Source organism: Bemisia tabaci, chromosome 6, assembly GCF_918797505.1.
Source record: "Bemisia tabaci chromosome 6, PGI_BMITA_v3".
Classification (NCBI taxonomy): domain Eukaryota; kingdom Metazoa; phylum Arthropoda; class Insecta; order Hemiptera; family Aleyrodidae; genus Bemisia; species Bemisia tabaci.
Window position 1 is genome coordinate 14180329 of NC_092798.1, and position 25430 is coordinate 14205758.

Genomic DNA, 25430 nt, shown 5'->3' on the forward strand with positions numbered 1-25430 from the left:
AAGCCTGATAATTAAATCGTTCGATAGGTACAGGAACGTCACGACTCCTGGGCGGATCCAGTCACTTCGGACGGGGAGGGAGGAAGGAGGGGGGGGGGTTTCCTTTCAAAAATTTTCCGAAATTGTAAAAAAATCTAACATGAGTTCGAGTAAATTTTGCCATGAATAATTACCAAATATTACAGCGCCCTTCCTCTTTATCACTCTTTTCTTACTCAACTCCTCTCTTTCCCTTTACTTCGGGCAAGCAGTGGGGAGCCCCCCCCCCCCCCCCCCCCCCGAATCCGCCTATGGCCCAAATGTGAACCAGAACCAGCCTAACTAGGTACATCATTCGTCGCCTAACTTTTCGGAACAATTCGTCGTTTTCCTCAAGAAGAAACGTAGCTGCATTTCGATGTTGCCAAATTTCCTCTCGCAGATTGCATTTGTACCGGGAGAATCTTGGGCATTTCTAACTGAAAATTTCGCTGATTTTCTTCTCAAATCTCGTATAAGAATCAGAAAAAATTTGGGGAAAAATTAACAGGTATATTCTTCAAAAAAATTAAATTGTTTTAAATCAATTTGCAACGTTGGAATGGAGTTACCTTTTTTTTTCATTCAGGAAGCAACAAATTATGGGACTAATATATTATGAGGGGCTTGCTGTTGGTTCAATAATAAATATCAAGAGATAAAACTACAAAAGAGGTAAAATTAGACTCATTGGAATTTTTACGTGTACTGACAGACGCATTTTTAAGAAATTTGATTCGTCAAAAAATTTGCAGATGATAAAAAAAAACCTAAGGTCACTTTTGCATTCAAGAGCAAACCCTTTAGAAGAAAGTGGTATGCCTACTTCAGTTTTGTTGGTGGTGACTTGAATACAAAACTGAGATTTTTTTCGATTCATTATTTTTGAAATAAACATTCAATTGAACTGCGTTTAGCAGAAAGGAACCAAGCAACATCAGCTATTGCCAAATTTAACCTAGTAATTTAATTTTTGACTAGAGAACGTTTGTGCCGATTTATTTTGAAACATTTTAGGGAATTTGCTTCGCACTATGCTGGAAATTCACTGAAATTGGCACAAAAATCCGCACGACTGTTTTCATGTAAAAAGTTATATTGCCCAATGACTCATGATGTGGTTTGGTTCCTTTCTGCTTAACGCGGTTCAATTATGGTCAAACAGAGAAAACAGTGGATAGTGGTCACCTGCAATTCATCAAGTCAAAGTAAGGTAGGTATCCAAATGAAAGTTGAATTTTAAAAGTGCAAAAAGAATTTATTTTTCATTCATTTTCTTTACAAAACAAATTCATTTTACCAAAAAAAGTAGCTTGACAATAGACATTTTCCTGAACACGAGTAAAACTAATAAATTAAGTCTAAATAAATAAAACACATATGTACAACAATTCGAATAGTTTCAGTGTTGTCATCATCCCAGTGCTTGACAATAAAAATGACAAAATGCAAGAGATCAGATGACTGTGTGAAGTGGATAAAAACTATTATAATTGAAATTATAAAGTTGATTTATACAAGAAAAGAGTGCCAACTGCTTCTACTTTGAGGGTTTGGGAAATTTTTACACGAGCTAATGTAATTAATTTTTCTTTTTCTTGTTCAAAGAAAAATAATTAAATTTCACAGGAAAATTTACAAAGGGAAAAGAGACACAAATAGGTACACATTCGTTTTTCTTTGATTTGATTGATCTATTAGACTAAGTATGAGTGGACAGAAGTTATATTTACAAAAGTTTAGATTTCGTCATCGTCAGAGTAACGATCGACATAGCGGTAAGCAAGAGATCGGGTTGTGCATTGGCGCTGCGGGCGGTGTGAGAAACTTGAGGTTGATAGGTCAATTTGCATTTCTGATGAGTTTTCATCAATTTGATTAGGTGGAGAAAACCTGGCGGTCCTAGAAGTATTGATAAAAGTCAAATCATTAGTAAAGTCTCAAATTCACACTTGCTTTCTTGACATGACACACATCCACACACATCCACACACATCCACTTGTACACTATGAGGATCCAGAAAAAGAAATTCCAGGGAGTCATTTTACCAGAAGCAAAATTCTACGGTTTATCTGATACTATCAACTTTTTTTTCAACTTGCAGGAAGAACATTAATGGAAGGTTTTAACCAGAGGTTGAAGCGCATTTAGGAGAAGGGAACCAACACGATATTTGGGAAAATTGAGTTAACGGTAGATCTGAAGGAGCCTAATCATTTTCTCTAATTTAAAACAAGCATGTTCTTCAAACAAAATTGATATAATCCCAATTTTCTTAAAGTTCGGGATGATTGGGCGTTCAGACTTCTTAGAAGTATGTCAACATCTCACTGGTTAGGTTTTGAAAGAAAAATTGCTATACTTTTGAGGTTAGAGGCAAGCAACATCTTTATCAAAACAGAGCGACAGTGTAAGTCGGCAATCACATAACTCATTCGCAGTGTCTGAAAATCTCCGCCTTTATGTTATTTTTTTAAAGGAGAACAAATTGACATCATTCCTTGAAGTTTATGCAGAATTTTCTTCGCACAGAGAAGAAAAATCACGGCAGTTTCAAAGAATTGCCATTGAATAGTTTTCCGTTTAAAAAATAAAGTATGACAGGAAGTCTGCGACGTTGCAAACCGAGTTATGTGATTGCCGACTTACACCATCGAGAGATGCAACTGTACATGTTCCCCTGTTGAAGGTCTAGCATACCTGGGGAACTGACGGTACTTTTTGGCGGTTTGAACCATGTTCCCACCTAAGTGAAAACGAAATTCACTGAAGGGATCCAGCTCGAGTTGGTTTCCTTCTATAAATGTTACCATCTTGGCAGAAGCCAAGACCAAAATTTGAAAATATTTCGTTCGATTCATCCAAACATACAACCAAACCAGTCACATTAAGTACTTTTAATTGAATACATTGAATTAAGAATTAAATTATTTCAGTCTAAATAAGTCTCAAAATGTGCTGTAGTTGATGAAAAGCAAAATATTGGAAGTTTCAACCGATTTTTCAAGATTACGAGTGCTAAACCTGTTTACAGCTCATTACGGCTGAAAGTCCATTGATTCAGTTTGGCTGGAATTCATCCATTCTCTGTGCATATAGTTTGAAGATGTTTGAGTCATTTAAAAAAAGCAAAAAACAAAAACATTTTTCATTGACAAAAGAAAAAAATCGGAGAGCTTTTAGACTGACCTTGCGACACGCCTCTTCTTTTTTTGATTACCAATGTCTTCCATGTGTTGAGCCATTCTGAAAAATAAAAACTAAAATTAGACAAAGAAATTCAAAGATTATAAGGGGGTTTTAGAGGAATTTTAACTGATGAAAATAGCTGGAGAATGAGGATACAACATGAAATATCGACTGATTTGAATTACAATTGAAAGTTATCTTGAAAGTTTTAAGATCAGTGCCTGCCCAAGACGGTGATAGTTAATGCATTCTCGACTGGTTTTGCTACCTCCTTTAATCTCTCAGGTTACATTGGTTAAATTGAAAGATATGAAAAGAAAATTACTTAAATGCTCATAGAATAACGCTGTCCTCTTTTTAATTCAAAATTCATAGAGCCGAGGAATTTTTTTTGAAAAATTAAGATTTTATGTCAAAAAGAGTCGAAAATTAATTAGAAATATGTAAATCACGATTTAATGAAGGGTAAAAATTGGCCTGTACTTTTTCACTGCCTTTTTTTAAACTATACTTACATACTTCACTTATTCGCATTATATTGCCTAACTTTGGGACACAATTTCAACAAAAAATACTATTCTTTCATGCTAGCACAAATTAGCTGGTCTAGTGTTCACATGCAGCTTTCCTGAATTTCTGAATGTGCTGACATTTGTAGCATATTCAAATACCTACAAATTTTTCCAGTGTAAATAGATAACTCCAAATTGCAGAATAAATTTTCCGCTTAACTTTGAATTATTAGAGGTGCTGCAGCTGACTCGAAAATTTTGATTGGCATAGGGAACCAAGCACATTTGTAGCATTTACATTTAAGAGGGTTTTCATGAGGAATTGGCTTTTTCTTGGAATTAGAGGTTTTTAAATTATTCAGAAAGGACTGAAATATTCCATCAATTTTGGAAAAACAAAATTAAGAGAACTGTTACTTTATGGAAAACATCAGGCAGTTTTTTGGACTGAAACCTCGAACTACTCACAGTAGTTTTAAAATTCATATTTTTGAACAAACATTGAATATTGAACTGAGTCAATTTTTTGTTTCTTGTGGAGCATTGTTGTTATCCACTGTATCATAGCAAATTATCAAGCTGAAAAGCAAAAACTTATTTTCAATTTTCATCGCGAAATGAATGGAACCAACACAACACCACAAAAGCCAAGCTTAATATGTCACGACCAGTTCCTTGAACTATTGGAGTCAAAGAAATCTCATGAAGAACCAAGTGATGAAAAATTATTGGCAATGCTAAATAATAAAATACAAGAATAGTAAGAACAATGGTGATGTCTAAGAGCGAGGGGAAAATATTATAACAGGTGAGACTGATGGTGCACTCCATAGATCCTTGAAAAATAAAAAACGAGATACAGAGAAGAGAAGAGAGCTATCAGCTGGTAATGCAAATAGGTGAGGAGAAAAATATTTAGTTTGCAAGAGCTTAATTTTCTTTGTGATGTTTCAAATTCAGAAAAACTTGCTTCTTAATGTCTCTCATAAAAAAGCCATGCTTTTACTGATTAATCAGCTAATAACTTCAAAAATTAAAGGTGTACTAAGACGAAATTAGACCAGAAATATATTCATTACATCTTTCCAGTTGCTAAAATGAAATGAACAGTTAACAGGTCTGCTCATTGCTATTCCTCCTTACAAAGAGTACATCAGTTCAAATACAGACCTCCGACAAACTTTCTTCTTTGAGAAACAAAGTTGATATGGTATTTTCAGCTTTAGAGCAAACTTCAAGCTTGAAAAATTATGGTACGGAAAAAGGTAGTAGAGAAAATTTTTAAACACTAACTACGTACTCTCAGATAAAACAATAAAAATTTTTTGAGCAAATTCTTCATTTGTGGAGAAAGACTCCAATGACCGTAGACCGTTACTCCAAAAATATACTCAGCGACTATATGAAAAGCATTTGTTTTATGGTGCATCATTTAGAAACTTCTTCATCCACCTTTATTAACACCAGAAAAATTGGCGAAAGATATGGAATGAAAGCTATGTGTACAGAGGTAGCTTTTAAAGTGAAAGAATCTTGATGATGAAAGTGTGAAAAACAAAAATTCTCACACTTTCTTAACTCCATGGCTGTTATTCATGACTTCATAGCAGAAAATGAAAGTCTAAATATGAGAAGAGCGCATAATGTTAAATTAAGTAAAGTGAGGAACAAAGTTCACCCAAACAAGGATACAGTAATACCTTAGTTATCTCCTCAGAACTTACATGGCACTTCAGTTATTCAGAGCGACAATGAGGTATATTTACGCAATATTTGTCTTCTTTTCACTTTATTTTTTTGTTTGAATCCATACATATCTTATGTTTTTATACATTTTCGATTATACTGCTTTTTCAGTATCCGGTTCGGATTTCCGCCACAGTTCATCAAATAATCAAGATATTACTGTATGAGAAAGAAAAATCAAAAAGCGTCGAAGGTTGCCAAACTAAAAAAAATTGTCAAGTTCAATTTGATGAAAAGAAAAAAAACCAGGTCATATAGATGTAGATAGAATTCAATTGAATAACTTTTGAGTTCATCTTCGCAAAGAAAGAAGAAGGAAATTTAAAATCATGGGAGGTGTCTATATTCATCAGCTCTGAAAACATAACTTGAGAGTAATTGAAACTAAAATTAAAGAGTTGTTTGACAAACACCTCTTCAACTTTAGTAGATTATTTTCTAAGTTCAATACCTTAAAATCAGAACTATTGATAAAGACTTAGAATTGTCAATCTGGTAGCACCCATCACCTTGGAAATCACGAGGAAGAGCGAATGATTAGCTGTACACACACCGATAAGAATGGCATTAGAGTATTACTACGAGGAAAAAATAAAAACAAGTAAATGGCACATCAAAAACCAGCTGCAAAACTCAACGCAAACTCAATTGAAATACTACGTACTGATCAGGTAGGAATGCCGAAAGCTTCGCGTTAGTTTAGAATTGACGACACCTAATTTAATAGCTGTAAAACAGGAACAGGGAAAAAACAGAAACAAAAATGAATGGTAAAATTAAAATAAACTGAAATCAAATACAAAATTAAAATGAAAACAAAAATTAAACAAAAAACAAAACAACTAGTTCAACTAAGAGTGTCAAACTGTCAATATAAAATATTCAAGAGGGAGGACAGTTAAAAACTAGCGTGAAACTTGATGTGCATACAATAGATACAACAGAGATATCCGTTATAGCTGGACATTACTTCATGGAGAAGACTGATATAAGTAAGTAAATCCTTAAAGGTTTGGTGGTCAGTTGTTAATCACATATCTACGTGCATATTCCCAACATTCAATTTTTATCTCAAAAGCTCTCTGCAAAATGTATATATATTGGCTGATGCATGCACTTGTGGATTAGCCAAATGTAAAAATGAAAATGGATCCTAGGTCTTTGTATAACAGGTAATTTTACAAATAAGAGCATTTATGTGACAGATAGAGACGTTCCCTGACAAAATCACATTTATTTCTTTTTGCAGTGCATGCACCAATGAGGATAATTTCAGAAATAAAATAAAATTAAGATGAAGGAAAATTTAGTGACATACAGGTATAGAGAGTGGTTCTTCCAAGTAGGGAATCAAAATTAACCAAAATAAAGAAAGGAAAAAAAAGAAGAAAAAAAAAACATGAATAACACAGGTATTGGGAATTAAAAATATGGAACATGTTCCCTGGATAATGGCAAATTTTTGGAGAAACGCTAACATCATGAGACAAAAAAAACTCATGCTACCAATTACATTTTTAATAGGTCAAATTCCTTACAGTAAGTTTGACCCACAAAATCGATTTCAATGGGGACACAAATTAAAAGACATACTATAAAATTGAGATCAAATGTGTCTCAGAACAGGGAACATTGAAAATAAAATATGTGCAATTTTCAGCTATTTGCATTAGTGGGAAACATTTACTAATAGTGGACCACTAAACACTGACAAAACAACTGAATAGAGCATGAACTAAACTACACACAAAGGAATTTTGAAAACTGCGCATGACTGGGCACTCGGTACTTCTATGAAATTAAAATACATACCCTCCGTATTCATCATCAGAGCCGCCACCTTCCATATCTTCACCACCCTCTTCATCATCTGAAATTGATTAAGACGTGCAGAGAATTAGTATTAACATAAAAAAAGATACGACGCCATAATACTTCGGATCATAAAAATAGATGAAATCCTGAGGAGGTTATATGAGTTACGTCAAGTCTGTGGAGGACCTTTTTTTGAAAAAATCGACGGACGATTTTTCACTTTGAATATTTGATAGGAAATTCCGTTGATTGGATTAATAAAGTGGATGATAATGATCTTTGACACTTTAAGACTCCTTTTCCAACAGATGAACTACATTCCATTAAAATAAGGATTAGTCAGAGTAAAACGCATTTTGGTTCTGAGGTATCGCGATGCTAAGGGAATTACCCACTAGGACAAATCAGTCAACGCAAAATATTTGCATCAGATTGATATTTAGCCACAATGCTGATCCTCTAGCATACAATTCGACGGTGTAAGTCGGCAACCACATGGCTCGGTTTGCAATGTCGCAGACTTCCTGTCATACTTTATTTTTTAAAGGGAAAACTACTCAACGGCAATTGTTTAAAACTGCCGTGATTTTTCTTCTCTGTGCAAAGAAAATTCTGCAAAAACTTCAAGGAATGATGTCAATTTGTTCTCCTTTAAAAAAATAACATAGAGGCGGAGATTTTCAGACACCGCAAACGAGTTATGTGATTGCCGACTTACGCTGTCCAATAGTCTTCCCCAGCACAGCACAATAGGTTCACTAAAACAATGGATCACTAGATGAGGTACGAATTTAGGCATTCTGATGCAAGTTTTAAAACCAGAATTTAACGTAGAACACGATTCATGCATCGAAAATGACTGAAATCAACTCCTAACTAAGATATTAACGTTTTAATTTTACATTGGTTGCGGGACATTTAAACTGCCCGGTCATAAGAAAAGCAATACTCTACGTGAGTCAAATCACGCCCTACAACAGTTGTGGCAAACTTCTCAAATGAGCATTGTTCTTTTCCTACCCTTTATTGTTCAAAGAGTAAACAATATGCCATAGCTGAACCAAAGCGTCAAGATTGAGGTTGTCGTATTCTGTATTGCAGAGACTGCCACGGTAATGTTTAGTGTGCGATTTGACTCACATAGACCATTGAGTTTTCATGAGCGGGAGGTTTGAATTCACGGTCAAGAAACATTAAATATCTTGGTTAAGAGTTAATTTCAGTAATTTTCGTTGCTGGATTCGAGTTCTACGTGAAATTTTGGTCGAGAAACATGTATCAGAATGCTTAACTTCGTACCTTGTCTAGTGGTCCATTGTATGGATGGATCCGAGCTCTCTATCTCGAGGCTGACAGTGTTTACCCCATGCACAACACACCGTTTTCATGAAATACATTAATATGTGAGTTTTGTTTCTTGTTAATAATACCTTGTAGGCAAATTTGATAGGAGATTCTTAATCTCACATGCCATTGAATTTTTCAATAATCCTAAAATTGGAAATTCAACAGATACTGAGATCTTTTTTTCGCACACAGGTATAGCTAGAGGTGTACCTCAGATTTCGATGCTGTGAGGCTCCGCTCATGTTATTTTTTTTCAAAAAAAAAAAAAAAAAACTGATCAAAAAATTCTATTGACTTTTTCTGTGAATTCCTTTCACTTATTTTTAAAAAATCACACAAAATTGTGGGGAGAGAGTTTGATCAATCATTCTTGAAGAATAAAATATAATTGGAGATTTGTAAACATTGCAATTGAGATAAATATTTTTCACATTTAACCATCGATAAGGTTTGAAGAAAAGTGTGACTGCCCCACTTGGAGGAGCCACTTTTTTCCTCATAATTGTCCTTGATCTCTAGCTTCCAGAAATTTCACTTTTAGGAGAGATTTGTTTTCCGCTGATAATTTCAGCTAGACACTGGCATAGAGCAGTTGTACGATATGAAATAACAGATAGTTGCAAATTACTTCTTTGGACAGTAGAGAAAAAAGTAGCTAGTAAGAATAGAATTAGGAGGCAAACTTACAGTTTTCTTTCTTTTTCCTTCCGTAAGCTCGTTTAGAAGTTTGAGGCATTTGGTCACTTTCTCCGTGCACTAAACTATTTCTGTACATTACCAATGGTTGCCAATCTTCTCCTCTGCTAGAGGGCATGCCAGCTGAAATGCGCCGATCTAAATACTGCAATCTGTAATTAAGATGATAAAAATAAATTTAGAGATTTAGAATCTTAATATCTCATGATTACTAAAAGAACAAACATTAAAAAATGGCTGATTACTTAATTTCGCAGACTTAAAAAAAAAATTAAAAATATGCACCAACATGTGCCTAGTGATAACAATTTTTACTTAGGTTCCGAATGATGGACTACTGGATAATATTAGAAATTATACATCACTGGTATGCGTCTTCATCGAAATTTCACGCAAAAGACGGTGAGCACATAAAAAAATCCAGAAATTAAAGTCACTGGTAAGTAATTAGCACTTTCTGTATTTGACGTATTTGACCAAACGTTGCACTCAACAAGAAACCAAAATGTACTTGAGCCAGATCTGGCACAGACCTAATTTCAGTATGTATTGCAATGGCTTAACCCTTTGTTGCATGAGCTAATCGTTGATTTTGGAGAGAAAATCTACATTGTACAGTATTTTTTCGACACTAGAGTCGGTAGGAATCGATTTTTTATGGTTTTTTCTAAGCAAGGAGATCACACATATAATGTTCCCCAAAAATTATTTCTTGCTTTGTTCAATTTAATACTTGCCAGCCTAGAAATAAACTGAAAACCATTTGTTGCTTTCATGCAACGCTATGCAATAAAGGGTTAATTTTCTTGGACTACTAAATGTTTCGTAACAGTTTTAGAAGTACATACCATGTCAGAGGAGAAAGGTTATTTAATAGAGCACAGTTCCATCAATGTGTCAAACGATACATTTGTTTTCAGTGACTGGTTTGAGTTATGTTGATTTCGGTTTCTCCTGAGATCAGGAGGTGTGAATCATCTGATACTTACGTAAAATATCAAAGCTGGTATCTCACACCAAAGTTAACTTTATACATTTGCAACATGTTCAATGGATACTGCGTATAATTTCGATGAGAGAACATGTTTTGTGGAATTTTAATTATTATCCTGTCTAATGGTTCATTCCAAAGTTTCCTTTGAAAGTCTGATCATGCAATAAAAACTTCAAGCTTAAATAAGAGACAATTTTCCGGAACTTACACAATGCGTTTGTCCTGCTTCAGAAGCTTGTTGGTGAATTCTGTGAGGATTTCTAAGAAAGGTAAGTTTAGGGGTGGCCCAGTTGGATCATTTTCCTGTTCTAGGGTGCTGACAGCAAACAAAATCCCTTCTCTATGCAAAACAGTGATAGCCTCGCGATTCTTTACAGCATCCAGTCCAAATGATAGGGCAAATCTTTTGGCTAACTCCTGCAAAGAAAAAGTAATGAATGATACAGGATTTCTCTTATGAGAGTAACAAGATAGTAGATGATTGTGCAAGATGGTAAATATTAACAACTTCTTTTTTTAATCTGTTTCCTCACAAAAAACTAGGCTCACTTGAATTCACGCGGTTTTCTCCCTACATCGTGATTCTTAATGAAGGTGATTCTGTCCGGTTTTCTTTTTTGGTATGAAACTTACTGACGTAGTGAGCTTCAAATGGTTGCGCATTATGGAGAAGTGGCACCTCTACCAATATTATTGCAAGGACTCACAGTCCAAGTCAGCAACTTTTGGATATCATAGTAGAGGGTGGATCGCAATTCACGAAGGAGAGAACTATCTTCCCAAACGATTTAGTTCATGTCAACTGCTTTCTTACTTCTTAACGATGACGATTAATTGCTGAAAACTGATAAAGAGTAAAATTCAAGCATATTCAAGGCCTTGAAATTTTTCTTCATCATCAAATCAAGTAAGCACCAACGCACAAACCCTGATCACCTTTACATTGCTGTACAAATGACTGAGTTACTTAGGAGCTAATTTGACTCATTTTCATTCCTTTTTCAACTAAAAATTACTCGTTCCAAACTTCAGTAGCAGCCTCAGCCTTTAGGTATGAATAATTTTTGAAATTTATTAGCGAAACAAATAAGTTTTTAACTAGATTACCTTTAGACTGGCGAATTCCTCATTTTGCCTGTTGATGCGATAACCTCGAGCATTTTGTTGAAGCTCTTTGAAGAGAGCAATCATACTGACAACCATCGTTCGAGCACAGTTGACCTTGTTAATTTCACGGGCTTTGCTTAGTGTTGTTTTGATGATGTCTCCATATTCATTGTATGACTGCGAATAAACAGAACAGAAATAAAAAGTTGTGTTTTTTTGCACTTGAGCAAATTTTAGAGAGGGTTAGAGTTTAATTACATTTTCTCCTCATCAATCATGCTAATCAATTGAACTGAAAGGTGAAATATTGCCAATAATTTTTTATCATTTTATCTTTTGTTTGATAAAATATTTCACACAAAATGGTGAGCAATAAGTCGTGTTAGCATTTGAAGTCGCATATACACCTGTTAAAAATTATTGGTCATAATATAAAAGAGCGAATTAAAGTAAGAGCATACCTTGACGTAGTGCTTGAAAACATCAGCCGCTGCTGATGTTGGGAGTACACTGTAGACGATCAGCTTGCAATATGAAGCTAGGAAGTTTCTCCTTTTGTGCAACTCTTCAATCTTGGAGTGCTCATCCATTTCTCCCTCTTCTTCATAGATGAAAACGTTTGTTTGGATAAAATCATTTAAGAGAATCTGGAGTGACTGATTGGGTTCATAGACTAAGTGAGCTAGGAGAGGTGTCGAGTTTGAAACCAGCTGGTTGCAGAAAATGATGAGCAGGTCGCAGATTGATAGATAAGATTCTTCTTTAAGGTCTTGCATTTTTTGTGTGAGGAGCATGTCTTTGAACAAATCCATAACGTTGATGAGACGAGCTTTGATTTGGATTGCGTTATCTTCGATATCGCTGCCGCCACCGCCCTCGACAAGTTCTTCCAGGTGGTGTAGATCCCACAGGATTCCAAAGTAACAGGTAGAGATGCAGTATTTGATGGCCTGAAAACACAGAAATAGGGTTCACAGAATTTTTTAAACTTTGAAATCCCTGAGTTTCCTTGCTTTTACACTGAAACCAAAAATAGGGACGCAGAAAATTTTTTGCCTTCTCAATTCAAAAACCCTTGGTTTACCTGAATTTTTCAAATTGAATTTTTATCGCTACTTTTTTCCGACTATCTAGTATTTCAAAGATATTTCTTAATTTTAATAACTTCGCAGATTAGCCTAACAATTTTCAAATTCCCTTCCCGTGAACAGTCTTATGTATGTACGCAACTACTTGCGACTCCCTAATCATGCAGGTGAGAAGTTTTTAAAACCCTGACCGGATGGACGAAAGTCAGTTTCACAAAAATTGAGGACAAAGTTTTCCAGTCTCACCTGTTGTTCATGGCAAAGAAAAAACGCAAAAGAGTAGGTAGATTTGACCAGTTTTACGGTTTCCTTTGCAATGAGTAGCGAGCTTAATAGTTTCCTTCTCAACAAATAACTCGATAAATGGTTTCCTTCACAAAAAATAGTATTAAATTTAAAATAAAAAGATCCCGCATGCCTTTTGCCTTTACATTTTATTCCTTTTCAAGTGCCTTCACATTTCTCCCGCAATCGGCCAATCAAGCACTCTGTGCACCCCTGGTGCCTTATTGGCATTGACTACTAGAAATTATTGGCTTCCATATGGTGAAACTCATACAAAAAATTATGAATTTCATTATCTTACCTCATCTGGAAGTTGTTTGAGACCATGATGAGCTTCGTTCAAATCTTTGTAGATGCTCGGCCAGATGTTCCATCCACCTAAATTGTGACATGAATAAAAGATGGAGACTTTCTTCAAGCTGTTGATGACAGCATAGATTTCATCATCATCTGGTGTTTCAGCCTGGAAAAACAGAAAAGTACAACACAAATAAAAAACACGCACAATAAAGAGGTTAGTTTAGTTTGATACTAATGGTTTGATTAGTCCTGTGAATAAATCTCACTTGAAGTTATTCAGTTCTATCTAGTTTCGAGGAAAGACACATTTTGAAAACTTCCGTTGCAGAAATTTCTTGCATTGAAATTATTGCTGAGATTAGTGGTGAAAAAGAATACATACCCCTTCAATGAGTGAGTTCCAATCATCCATTGCTTCTCGGTACTTGTTGACAAGGGTATCTATTAAAGTTGAGCGCTTTACATCACACCGTGTATAAATGATGGCATTATCTTCGGAGCACAAAAGTTCCAAAGTTTTGGCACAGGTCTCAAGTACGTCTTTATCTTGATGTTTCTCAGCAATTCCATTCATCTTCTTCAGTAGGAGGTCCAAATTCTAAGAGAGCAAAAAAAATCATCCGTAAAAAAATGAATACATAAATGTAATTGTGAAATAAATTTTTTGCAACAAAAAATCCTACAAAAATTTAAACACCAATATTTCATGTAAATTCGAAAATTAATTGCTCACCAGGTAATACAAGATTACATTTTGAACTGTATTTACCATTCCAGATCGCAGGATACACACAGATCTTTTAAAAATGGGCAAAATGATAAATTACATCAAAATGTGTAATTATTTCCATCGGTCCGATAATCTTCCAAAATATTGTGAATAAATTACATTTACTTGAAACTGCTCTCTCATTAAGACCTACATCATTTCTAATAACAAATCAAACAGAGGCGCAATTTTTTAATTTTAACATGTTCTCATTATTTGTCTATAATAAATAGACATTGCTCTGACTGAACTGCAATTTAATGCATTCTCTGAGATAAGGGCTTTTAAATATTTTGACAGATCAGATTGAGGCATAATGCCGCTTGAAATTGACACATGAACTTGCATTTTCTTGGCGAGAAGTTGTGTAAATTTCCAGATCGAAGTATTGTGGGATGGAGAGGAGGTTGGTGAGTTTGTCCGGATCAGCTCTGTATTTGTCTAACAATGGAGGCAGCGTTCCGATGAAATGCTCAGTGAGCTTTTGCTTGTCATCTTGAACTTGCTTAATTTCTTTCACAGATGCAACCTGGAACAGAAAAATATTTGATCGATGAAGCTTCTTTACAACAGACCAATCAGCTAGAAGACAGGGTATTTTGTAAAACAAAGTTTACCAATTCTTTTTATTTATGATTTCATCAAATTAAAAATATTTAATTTGCAGTGTCCCAAAAAAACCTATTGCTCCAGCTTCACAGGTAAACTTGTACAGAGGTTCAGCGAAGCTAATTTCTTGAACTCAGTGCTCAACAGTTAAGTTTCAGCTCAGTTGAAAATAGTTTTGTGAAACTCGAAAATGTGGCTGCATTTAAGTTAAAAAGAGTTTGGCCAAAGTTTGTTTAGCAAGTTCAGTAAATGTTGATTTATGTTAACAGGACCTCATAACCTCACAAAACACTTGACTTCTTCCACACTAAAAGCGCATTACAGAAAACATTTATTAACAACTTAAACATCTCATAAATAGGAGTTAAAAATCACTCCTGATTGTTGATTAACTCTTATATGAAAAATATTGCCTACTTTGCGATTGGGGCCACGACCAACAGGAGCATCTCCAGTGGCTGCCTGACGAACGCAGCAAACCATGAGTTCAATCAAACTGGTTTCTTGCCGATCATCTAGCGGCTCTTCTCCTGGTCCAGCTTCTTCCAGCAAAAGATCTGTCATACACTCCCAGTCTTTCATCATTTCATTAGACTCGATCAGTGAATCTACCAAGTAGGCACCATGTTCATGCAACTGTTAAAAATATAAAAAAAAGAGGATTAGACTTTAGAATGTTGTGATGTATTTACGCTGACACTACACAAACATGTACTTAAGAGTCAATGTCTCAAAATTTCCACTACTTCTCAACTTCTTCAGTAAAATATTATTCATCATTTCCCTAAAAATTAATTGTTTCCATTGATTCCATTAATAGAGAATTTGCAGGTGTCTGAAGTTTGATGAATTTTGTGTTTCAGTGAAAACTACTGAGTGAGATGAACACGAGAATACCCTTGGTTCACGAATTGAACCCCAATAAGAACACAAATATTTTAAAAATATTTTTAAAATGTTGCCGACAGCATTTTAAAAATATTTGCAAAATATTTTTTGATTATTTTCCAAACCTAAAAATGTTCCCCCCTTGGATATTGCTTGGATATTATCCGATTATTTTAAAATTATTTTTAAAATATTTTTTGGATGTTTTAAAATTATTGGAAAATTATTTTAAAAATAATGAATGTTCTGAAAATATTGCACAAATATTGCACCTAGAGTGCGCGCACTCTAGGTGATGTATTTGGTACTAAAGTTCCTTCAATGGTGCACATGTGTTATTACAAATTGATAGATCATAGAGTTGTAACTTACCTTATAATCCGCGCCGCCCTAGTCGGGAATAGAACCCACGCCCCGGGATAGAGTTGCAATCCGTAGTCCAGTAACTTACCGCTAGACCAGCCAGGCTTGATACGGAAGGGCCCCTAAATTCAATCTCTTAACTATCGCAGGCCTCTGAGTCCGTAATATGTTTGTATATTGACGGATTCTTATAATATTTTACCATAATTTATTATTTATTATTTTTATTTCATCGTGTAATTTTTGTTTCAAATTCTTTATTAATTGTACTCAAGATATTCAAATTCATGTATTTCAAATTTTCATTATCATTTATTTATTTATTTAATTTTTTTTATTTTTTAACTCTCTCATTTTTTTTAACTTTCTGGTTTTTTTGACTCTCATTTTTTTTATTTTTTTTTTTTAAACCAAATTCCTGTTTTTCATAATTGCGTTTTTTTTCCAGTTTTAATTATTTGGACCTTTTTCTAGTTTGAATTTATGTTGATGCATTTATGTTATTTATTATTTTATTATTATTATTATTATTTTGTGTGTTTTCTTTTTTTTTCCCTTTCTTTTTTCTTTTATTATCAGTTGAATTTAATTTTATGTCTGATCCGGCAGATTAATTGGACATCACAATTTGCCGGGCAGATTAATATTGTTCTTTATTAAATGTTTTACTTTTTGAATAAAATATCTTATCTTATCAGAAAAGAACATACGTACCAAAAACAGCCCCTACAGCGCGCGCATATTTTATAATATTTTATTAATAATTTTAAAATTATATTTTGTAGTATTTTTACAACTAAAAATGTAAATATTTAGTAATTGCTTCAAAATTATTTTTCAAAAACATTTTCATTTAAATATTGCAAAAATATTTTAAAAATAATTAATTTTAATATTTTAAAAATTTGATTTAAAAGATATTGTAAAACTATTTTTACAGTATTTTCGTGAAAATATTTTCCAAACAACAGCAATATTTTTAAAATATTTTCAAAATATTTTGTTCTACCTGGGACACTTATTGGAGAAGATATGATAAAAAGGTATAATCTGCTAAACTATGTGTGTTCAAATGAGAAATGCTGCCAGATGACGTCACTAGGCGGTGCATTTTCTCACTTTTAAATCTATTTTTATATTATTTCCTAAATTAGAAAAAAATTATAAAAAATACTGTGAAATCAGCTCTTTGAGCACTTTCAGATGAAGCAATAAGAAAATTGCATGCAAATTCTCCATTGTAGACCATTCCCATAAAACTGGTAAATTATGCTTAGTAAAGTTGTGGCTTACCGTTACAGCATGTAGAAAAAGAGGGAACATAAATTAAGATGGCAATTTAACCAAAATGGCTGAAACATGGCATAATATATAATTTTTGGATGGAAATGATAGTGTGTAATCTCAACTCACCTCTGATTCAATGAAAAATTGAACAAGATCTCTGATGAGGGATGTGTTACGCAGCCTTTTCTTTCCACGTTTGGTGCGAATGTTGCTCATCATTTCATCCGGAACAAACAATCTTTCATTCAAAAACTCGCCAGCCGCTTGCGCTACAGCACGATGTGAAGAGTACACCAACTCGTAGACATGCTCGCAGTCCTGGTCAGTCAAGATGTCTCGATGGTGCCTGTTGAAAATGACATGAAATATACGGAATTCAACCAAACATTTTATCTTGAATTGGACATTAAGGCCTCCATTTACTGGCATTGCGTTTTACGAAACCATAGTAGTAATGAAGGAAGGATTATTTGACGATGGTACGGAAAAATGAAATTTTGACGATGTTCCAGAGATATCATAGAGACTATTTTCAAACTTACAAACTTCCTTATGGACACATAGTCAGCACACTTTTGAGCTTTTTCAAAGGGAAGAAGCGAACCTCCCAAAGATAAATCATCAATTAGACTACATTTTGCAATACAATTGGAAAAAGTAGTGGTTCTTTGAGAATGAGATCCTATTGTGAGCCCTAGAGAAAAAGCAGTATTTCTGATCAAAGGCAAATTTTCATTAGATAATTTTTCTGGAAATCAGAGAGTTGGCTAGATAAATCAGAGCTTGAAATTTCAACAGATGATGCTCACTGATGTTCCAAAAAATAAGTTGCAATAAGATTATTACATTTTAGAGCCGAAATAGGTAGCATTCAAACTGACCTACTTGAGCCGTACATATGGCAGACTGATGTTTTGCATGAATTTTCTTTGATAGCACAATTTTTGAACTGTCCACTTCAAAAACTTATAACTGTGGTTTGGTTTTACATTTTTTGAGCCAATATGTCTGTAAAATGCACCACAGAGCATTGGAGCTCTACCATACTACAAAAAAGTCGCATGAGCCATCAAACGTCCAATTTCCTTTGCTACAATACAAATTATTAATAAGGAAATTTGCAATATTTCTCCTCCAATTTTTCAGAGAATTTTACGCAAAATTTAGTAGAAAGTAACTCAACATTTCAGGGAAAATATTCATTTCTTTTCCCAAAAATTAATATTTTATTGGAGAAAATTCGGCAACTACCTAATTTTCATGGAACGTTTTTCTTAGCACAGCAGTGCTGATATCTGCATTTTGATTTTCTCATCACTATAGTTCTTTTTCAATGGATAGTAACAATGATTCAATTTTGAATGAAGCAGTAAAAATATCAAAACTCTTACTTGAGAATGCTGATAACGAGGCGCACAGCTTGAACCGCTACATCATATTCCTTGTCCAGTGTCATTGCGACAATTCGATCTTTGAATTTACTAGTGAACAGCTCGAGTTTGCCTTTTAATTCCTCAGATGCATACAATGGTTGCAATGCCTGCAAGAGACAATAAGATAATTGAACGTATTTCTATCAAACGGACCTAAGCACCATAGGGTGAGGAAGGTAGAGGGGGGCTTGGATTGGCGGCGGAATCGGGCGTCCGGCTTATTCCGTCCTATACTCGCAATGCGTTTCCATGGCGCTTAGGTCCATTTGACAGAACGCGCTATCCGGGATTCTAAATTCCTCAAAAGGAACTCAAATTGGCGCTTAGTTCCGTTTGATAGAAATATGTCCAATTAAACTCTGTCAAAGTTGGTATGAAACAAGGTGATTTTATGAGTTGGATGCTTGCAGCCAAACAAATGCATGAAGTAGACTACGGAGGAATTTGTTTAATGTACATAACAGCTACAGTTCGGGAATGAAAATATTAATGATGATGCATGATGATGTGACTGTGCTTTATAATCTAGCAAAAACCAACTTGTGTTGAAAAACTTTTTAGAGTGTTTATTTAAATGGCAAGACTTAATATTAGAGAGAAATTGTTAAAAAATGAATCATATTTATTGATAGAAATCATGATAATGAATTTAGAGGATGAAATTAAAGAAAAAGAATATTTCAAAATTTAATTTTTTCAGATGAGATTTGAGTACCTGCAAGCATTTGAGACGAACTTCTCCAACTTTGTCATGGAGTGTCCAACCAATGTACTTAAGGTATGAATCATCAAGGAAATTTTGATGGAACTTTTTCATCCAAATTCCAATTTCAGCCATACAGATGGCACGGATTTCTGGTAAGGTATCTCTGAAAAATGGATGAAAACAATGTAAAAAAAATGGAACTTAACGCATCGATTTTTAAAGATTCTTTTCTTTGTTAATGGACATTTGATAAAAAAGAAGTTTTGTAAAGGGCATTCATGATAATTAGGAGTCGATTTCCCTTCAATTATTGTACATAATTTTTTGTGTCTTGAAAAAAACTGTTTTTCAACTAAAGGAATACAATTTAATAGGAGATACTGCTTTTTTTCACTTTGCTAACAAATAAATCAATTAGAATATTGGGAGAAAGAAGATTAATTAATTAAATACATTGAAAAAAATGCCACAAGAATTCATTACCACATCAAATTTTTTCTTCTTTTCATTTCTTCATAAGACAAAATGAAGCTTGCACGAAACTTGAAAAGCAAGTTTGAATTACTTTACCTGTATCTGTGCACAAAAACTGATTTAAACATGTAAGTCAACATATTCTTTATTTCATCCATGTTCTCTTCAAGTTCTTGTCGTTTGGACATTAAGGATTCCAACCTATCACTGGCCCTTTTGTCACGAGCTTTTTGCCGCTCTGACTCGTATTGACGCTGAGTGTTGTCAAGATTTACAGAGACGATCAAAGCTACATCAACCAGAGCCGTCATCAATTTCATTGCTGGAATAAAAAGACTGTTCATTGGCACAAGCTCAAAAATAAAAATTTTTGTAAAAATCCACTTCTTTTTTCATTTAAGGTGGATGATAAAATTTCACGGAAGCAAATTATGATAAAAACTATCCAAAAATCTTGAAAACCTTACGAAAAAAAGTGAAGAAGTCTTCAATCAGATTTTCGATTTAAGACAAACCATTTGAAAAGGTTACTGAGTAATTTTACATAAACACAATTTAGTCTCATCTTACCTGTACCTGACTGATACCCATAAAAATTTGAATGGATATTTTTATATATATTTTAATTTAATATTTAATGCATGAAATATTTGGAAAGTCCTACTTGAATGTAAAAGATTGCAAACAAAGAAAAATTAATAAATAAATTGTAAATATTTTTGTTGATTCCCCCTCTCTATTTTTTTAAATAAATTTTCATGTTCCATATAGATTTACCAAGCACAACCGTCTATTCCATATTCCCCTTTCCCTGAGGAACTAGATGGATACATCCGTAGTGTCTCATATCTATACAATTGGAGATGAATTCTCCCCACTTATCAATTTATTTCATTCACTTAGATCTTCTTTCAAATTAAATATCAAGAGGTTACTAATTTCTTAAAATCCTGTTATGTTGTAATCTTAAACCATCTTGCTGTTTGTAAATTTTTGTTCATGGGCTTGCTTGTGAATTGTAAAAAAGAAATAAATAAATACATTTGACACTACTGTCGCCACTTTCTCAAAATTTTGGACAGAGCAATCCCCGGAAGTAGATAAATTTAGCAGAACAGAACTTGGTTAGTTAGTTCTGATACATTCTTCCCTTTGCTTTTTTATTTACCAACAAAACATCCGTATGAAACCGTTACAAACCTGCTAAAGTAGCGGTGTGACGGAAAGCTCGGACCTGCGAATCTGACAAACCAGTAAGAAGTGAGATAACATTGTCCATAAGATACTGGTCGTAAATGATGGAGTATTGACACTGTTTGACTAACTGCGCTACAAAATCACAGAAGTTCCCACGGAACTTCTTCCAGTGTTGACCAGACATTATCAAGGGATACTCCCCGCTTTCCTGTAAACACGAGTGCATATAAGAAATATGAATAGGTCATGTGAGAACAACTATTGAGTGAAAGTTAGCAGATTGAGACGTCGTTAATACCTTCAATGTCTGTGATAATTTTAGAGAGATTAGTGAGACAACAAGATGTTTCGGTTTTCGGCTACTCATAATGCGAAAACAAAAGTTGAGCTATTGGTCAACTTTAACATCCGATATATTAACATCCTCTTGCACATTGTTCTTCTATTAAAGCATGGCCTGAGTTGCTATCATTGCATATATTTGTAAAGTCGGCTAATAGCTCAATTTTTGATATTAGTGAGTATCCTTATTTCACCACCACCCTGCATAACTTAAGTAGGAAGAGAGAGAATTCAGGAGAAGCCTGCTTTCTTCATGAGCCTTGTCTAGTCATTCCACAAGATATTAAGAAAGGACTAAAATCCGATGATTTAGCATTAGGAGGCCAAAAATTAACTGACCAGTGTAATGTAGACAAAGGTAAAATGACAAATGTTGATGGAAAAACAAGTGGTCACCTACAGGAACAAAGCACATTTAAGAAACTTAATTACTCAATCAGCTGATATGCAGTAAATATTTTATACTTTCAACTGTGCCATTTACTAACCTCGTCAAATTCTTCTGTCATGCGACGAATGATGGCTGCGTGTTCCATGCTAGCAGACATTGCAGGGGTAATACGACCTTTGCAACCACTGGCGTTGATGAAAAATTGCATGAGTGCCAGAAGCGCTGAGTCCCTGTTCACTTTGTATTCTTCGATCCAGTCGTCCACAATTGTCTACAAGAAAAAGAGAGAGAAGCAATTTGGTAAAAAGGTAAAAGGACCTTTTGTCTTAACATGACTCTGGTGCTGCTCATCAAATTAACAAACCCTACCTGGGTGTAAAAACTTAATAACATCCTAACTTTGTTCAAATGTTCATATTGACCTTTATTTTTAAATGTCTCCTACATGCAGAACCTTACTATGATTACTAATTTGTTTTGCATCATGTTTTCATCAAATTGCTATTCCATAAGAATAAGATCAGTGGATCTACCAGGCACAAATCAAGAAATACATAGTATAGATGTTATTGAAAGGAGGCCCCAACGTTGTGACCATCTTTGATGATAGTAGCTTACAGCTTTTGTATTTTTCTACTTTTTCTCTTGCCCTTTGCACACGTTGCAAGTTTTATGTTGAAAGTGGGGGTCCTTAGAGCATCACTCATCGATGAGGGTTTTCGAAACACATTTCACAATCATCGATGAGTGATACACCGAAGACCCCCATTTTCAGTAAAATATTTGCAACGTGTGCAAAGGGCATCTGGTTTTTGTAGCTTAATAGAGACTAAACATTGATAAAAAGTAAGCAAGCTAAAATAAGTGGGATGAACTTACAGCTAATGCAGCTTTTCCATTGCGAATGGCATAGTACAAGCTTAAATCATCTTCTTCTTCAATTTCAACTGGTGCGACAGGCTGTTTCCGCGGAGCAGCACCTCTTCGTCTTCCTTCAACAGCCACTTTCTTCTGAGGAGCTGCTGCAGGTGCAGCTACAGGTGACGGTTGAGGATTTTGAGCATCTGAAAAAAATCAAAATGAGATTTAGCTTGATAAAAATGTGTCCTGACAGTGAAATTTATAGGATTCTCTTCCAAACACCTCTATCAGTTCCAAAAAAGTTATTCTAAATAAATGCCCACCGTGCGAGTACTTAAATCCATGACTTCTGCTGTGGGTTAACAGAACAAAAAGTTCCTTAATTGAATCAGCTTGCACAAAAACGTCCGATGTCAAATACAGCGTTTTGGAATTTCAGTGCTTTGTCTTGCCCCACAACACTGATTAATAAGACCAATTCTCCTAAGTAAACTTTTAAGAGTACTTGCCGAAGTTTTGATGAAATTATTCTACATTCCTAACGTCTTAGACTAACCTTCGTCTGTAAGTTACAACGAAATGGCCCATGCAAATACTGAAACACTGTATTGGGCATGGGACATTTTTACATGAGCCGATTCAATGACTACACGTATTTGTCTATTTCTACATTTCAGGGTGTCTACTGAGGTCCACAAAAATAAAATAAATACTTTTTCAGTACTTTTTAGGTACTTAAGGAAAAATTTAAGTACCTCGCCTTGGGGAAAAATTAAGTACTTTTAAGTACCTTTTCGATATGTATTGCAATTCTTCGATTTTGGCACTGCCGCGCGCTTTACTTCAGCTATTCCCGTGGCCTTTTCGGCTGTTTCTGTCAAATCTAGGGAAATGCCTTATTCCGCGCTCTTACGGGCTGACATTGCACCAATACGCCTGAAGGACAATGCACAGAGCGTTGCATAACTATCAGGCGATCGAACTGAACGCGCAGCGCAAAATGCGAAAAATTACGGACCTTCCGCAAAATTTACGTACTTTTTAGGTACTTACGGACCGACCTTAAAAAATGCGTACTTTTTCCGGACTTTCCGGACTGGTAGACACCCTGACATTTAAATACCTGACCAGATGAGATCCCTTGTCAAATAAAAAATAAAGAATAACTCACTTCGCAATCTGGCACGTGTGACTCGCCCACCCTTCAAAGCTGCCGGAGTTGCTGGCTGTTCGTACTGTACCGGCGGAGGCTCATACTGAGGAGGTGGCTGTTCGTAAGTCTGAGACACTTGCATCGGTTCATAGCCGCTTTGAAGATGTGATTGTTGCAACTGCTGGTCATATTGATGTTGATCATACATTTGTTGGTGAGGTTGATCAAAGTGACTACTATTCGCCAGGGGCTCTCCATAATGCTCTCCACCATATAGCTGATCCACACTAGAGAAAAAAAGACAATGGTTTTGCCGTCGAAAATTTCTACTTGCTTGTGGATGCATGATAAATAGGAAAGCATAACCGGAGGATAATTCCAACATAAGTTTCCAAAGAAAAAAAGCATTGTAAACATGTAGAGAGCGCTATTTGATCAGGCATTACTCCAGCCTCCATTTTTCAAAATTGAAAAAAAGTCTGGCAAAAAACTGTGGGCTCAGTTCATTTGATGCTTTTGAATGGCACAATGAGAATTAATGACTTAACTAACCCATTGAAGAAACAAGAAATGTAACGATCCCAGCCGACTTCAAGGTTGCACGACTTAATACTTAAAGGTTTTTTTCAGTTTAAGCCAAATAAATCATACTAATGTCATGCAATATTACAGGCTCATACCCTTTGGTTAATTAGTTAACATTAGTATGGAAGATCTATCAGTGCTGAGGAAACTTTAAGAAAACATATCTATATTGCAGTTATATAAAAGTTCTGCTCCTAACTTGTACCTTTTCAAGCGGAAATCATATAGCTTGATTTTTAAAGATTCTTGCATAATATTCTACAAACAAAGCCAAAATTTTTCGGACATTTTTAAAGAATCAGAAAAATTCATTCTTTCCTAATTAGAGGCTAATTAGAAAAGTGACAATCGTATGATTTAGATTGTAAGATCTATCTACAACATTAAAAACTGAGGTGCATTGTCTCTGGGTTTGATCATCATCAATGATTAAATCAGGTAAAAACTATTTACCTTCCAGACGTCATTGGCGTGGCCGGATTTTGATATGCATTGTACGGAGTGTAAGGTTCTTGAATGTCTGCTTCCATGGGCGTCATGGGTGTCATGGGGTTAGATGTATCATATTCTGGTGGAGGAGGCTCATCCATACGGATGCGCTTCCCGATACTTCGCGCATGCATCTTGAGTTCTGCAATTAAATCATAAGTCATTAAAATGAAAGGTTTTTCCCCCCAACTATAGTGGTCATGAAAACGTATTGAAAAATTTTGCAACTGAACCTGAGAAAAGCACTCAAGACCTCTACAGCGAGTAGCAATCCAGGTATCGTATCTGACAAGTTTCTTCCATCATATGATTCTAAATGGATGTAATTGATTTCTTGATACTTGGGTAGCACCTGACAACTATGAAATTAGATCGGTCACAGCTGTATGCACTAACAGGAGTGCACCAACTGATTCCCTTGAAGAGCGGTAATCATGGGCTGTTGTTTGACATCTCTAAAAATTGACTCAATTTCTCAATTCATGGGCTTGAAGTTCTATAAGTGCATACTCCATTTAACTTGAACCAAACTTCAATATTAGGAGAAAAGGTGCTACGATAGAGTTGGTTTGTAGAGCCAAATGAAAGAATTATATTGACAGTGGGTAATATTAGAGGGAGACTATACATTTACCTGATGAATAGTACTTTATAGATGAAGTTGAAACAAGAGTTGCTTGAAGTTTGACATTTTTTTTCTACAAAAAAGTTAATTTCAGAGAATTTCGAGGGAAAGCCCAACGTAAACACTGATAATGGCGGGCTGGATTGAAAACATCGGAAAA

At 34.8% G+C, this 25430-nt stretch overlaps 1 protein-coding gene across 2 annotated transcripts; it reads right to left on the reverse strand.

Moving 5' to 3' along the window:
- Positions 1 to 1291: 1291 nt before the first annotated feature.
- SA1 (stromal antigen) lies at positions 1292 to 25421 on the reverse strand. 2 transcript variants are annotated; one of them, XR_002010219.2, is made up of 22 exons: positions 25280 to 25421; positions 24610 to 24787; positions 23590 to 23858; positions 22437 to 22621; positions 21655 to 21828; positions 20828 to 21032; positions 19724 to 19949; positions 19163 to 19316; positions 18406 to 18554; positions 17141 to 17360; positions 14894 to 15112; positions 14214 to 14396; positions 13481 to 13696; positions 13100 to 13261; positions 11887 to 12375; positions 11426 to 11602; positions 10527 to 10735; positions 9316 to 9476; positions 7279 to 7336; positions 6131 to 6193; positions 3209 to 3265; positions 1292 to 1920 (listed from the first exon to the last, which is right to left on the reverse strand). XR_002010219.2 is itself a non-coding variant. In XM_019060919.2 (21 exons), the coding sequence occupies exons 2-21, from the start codon at positions 24777 to 24779 to the stop codon at positions 1758 to 1760; spliced, it is 3846 nt and encodes a 1281-aa protein (XP_018916464.2). In that variant the 5' UTR covers positions 24780 to 24787; positions 25280 to 25421; the 3' UTR covers positions 1293 to 1757. The 2 variants fall into 2 exon arrangements, 1 of the variants encoding a protein (XP_018916464.2); XM_019060919.2 differs by lacking the exon at positions 6131 to 6193 and having other exon boundaries at positions 1293 to 1920.
- Positions 25422 to 25430: the final 9 nt, after the last annotated feature.

What these genes read in the sequence shown, in the direction of transcription:
- SA1 (XM_019060919.2), bottom strand. Translation starts at nt 24,779, where the DNA reads ATGCATGCGCGAAGTATCGGGAAGCGCATCCGTATGGATGAGCCTCCT. An exon ending in GGAACTCACTCATTGAAGGG is followed by an intron (nt 13,262 to 13,480) that starts GTATGTATTCTT and finishes CTGTTTTTCCAG; the next exon opens with GCTGAAACACCAGATGATGA. An exon ending in AAGCAGGACAAACGCATTGT is followed by an intron (nt 9,477 to 10,526) that starts GTAAGTTCCGGA and finishes TCTTAATTACAG; the next exon opens with ATTGCAGTATTTAGATCGGC.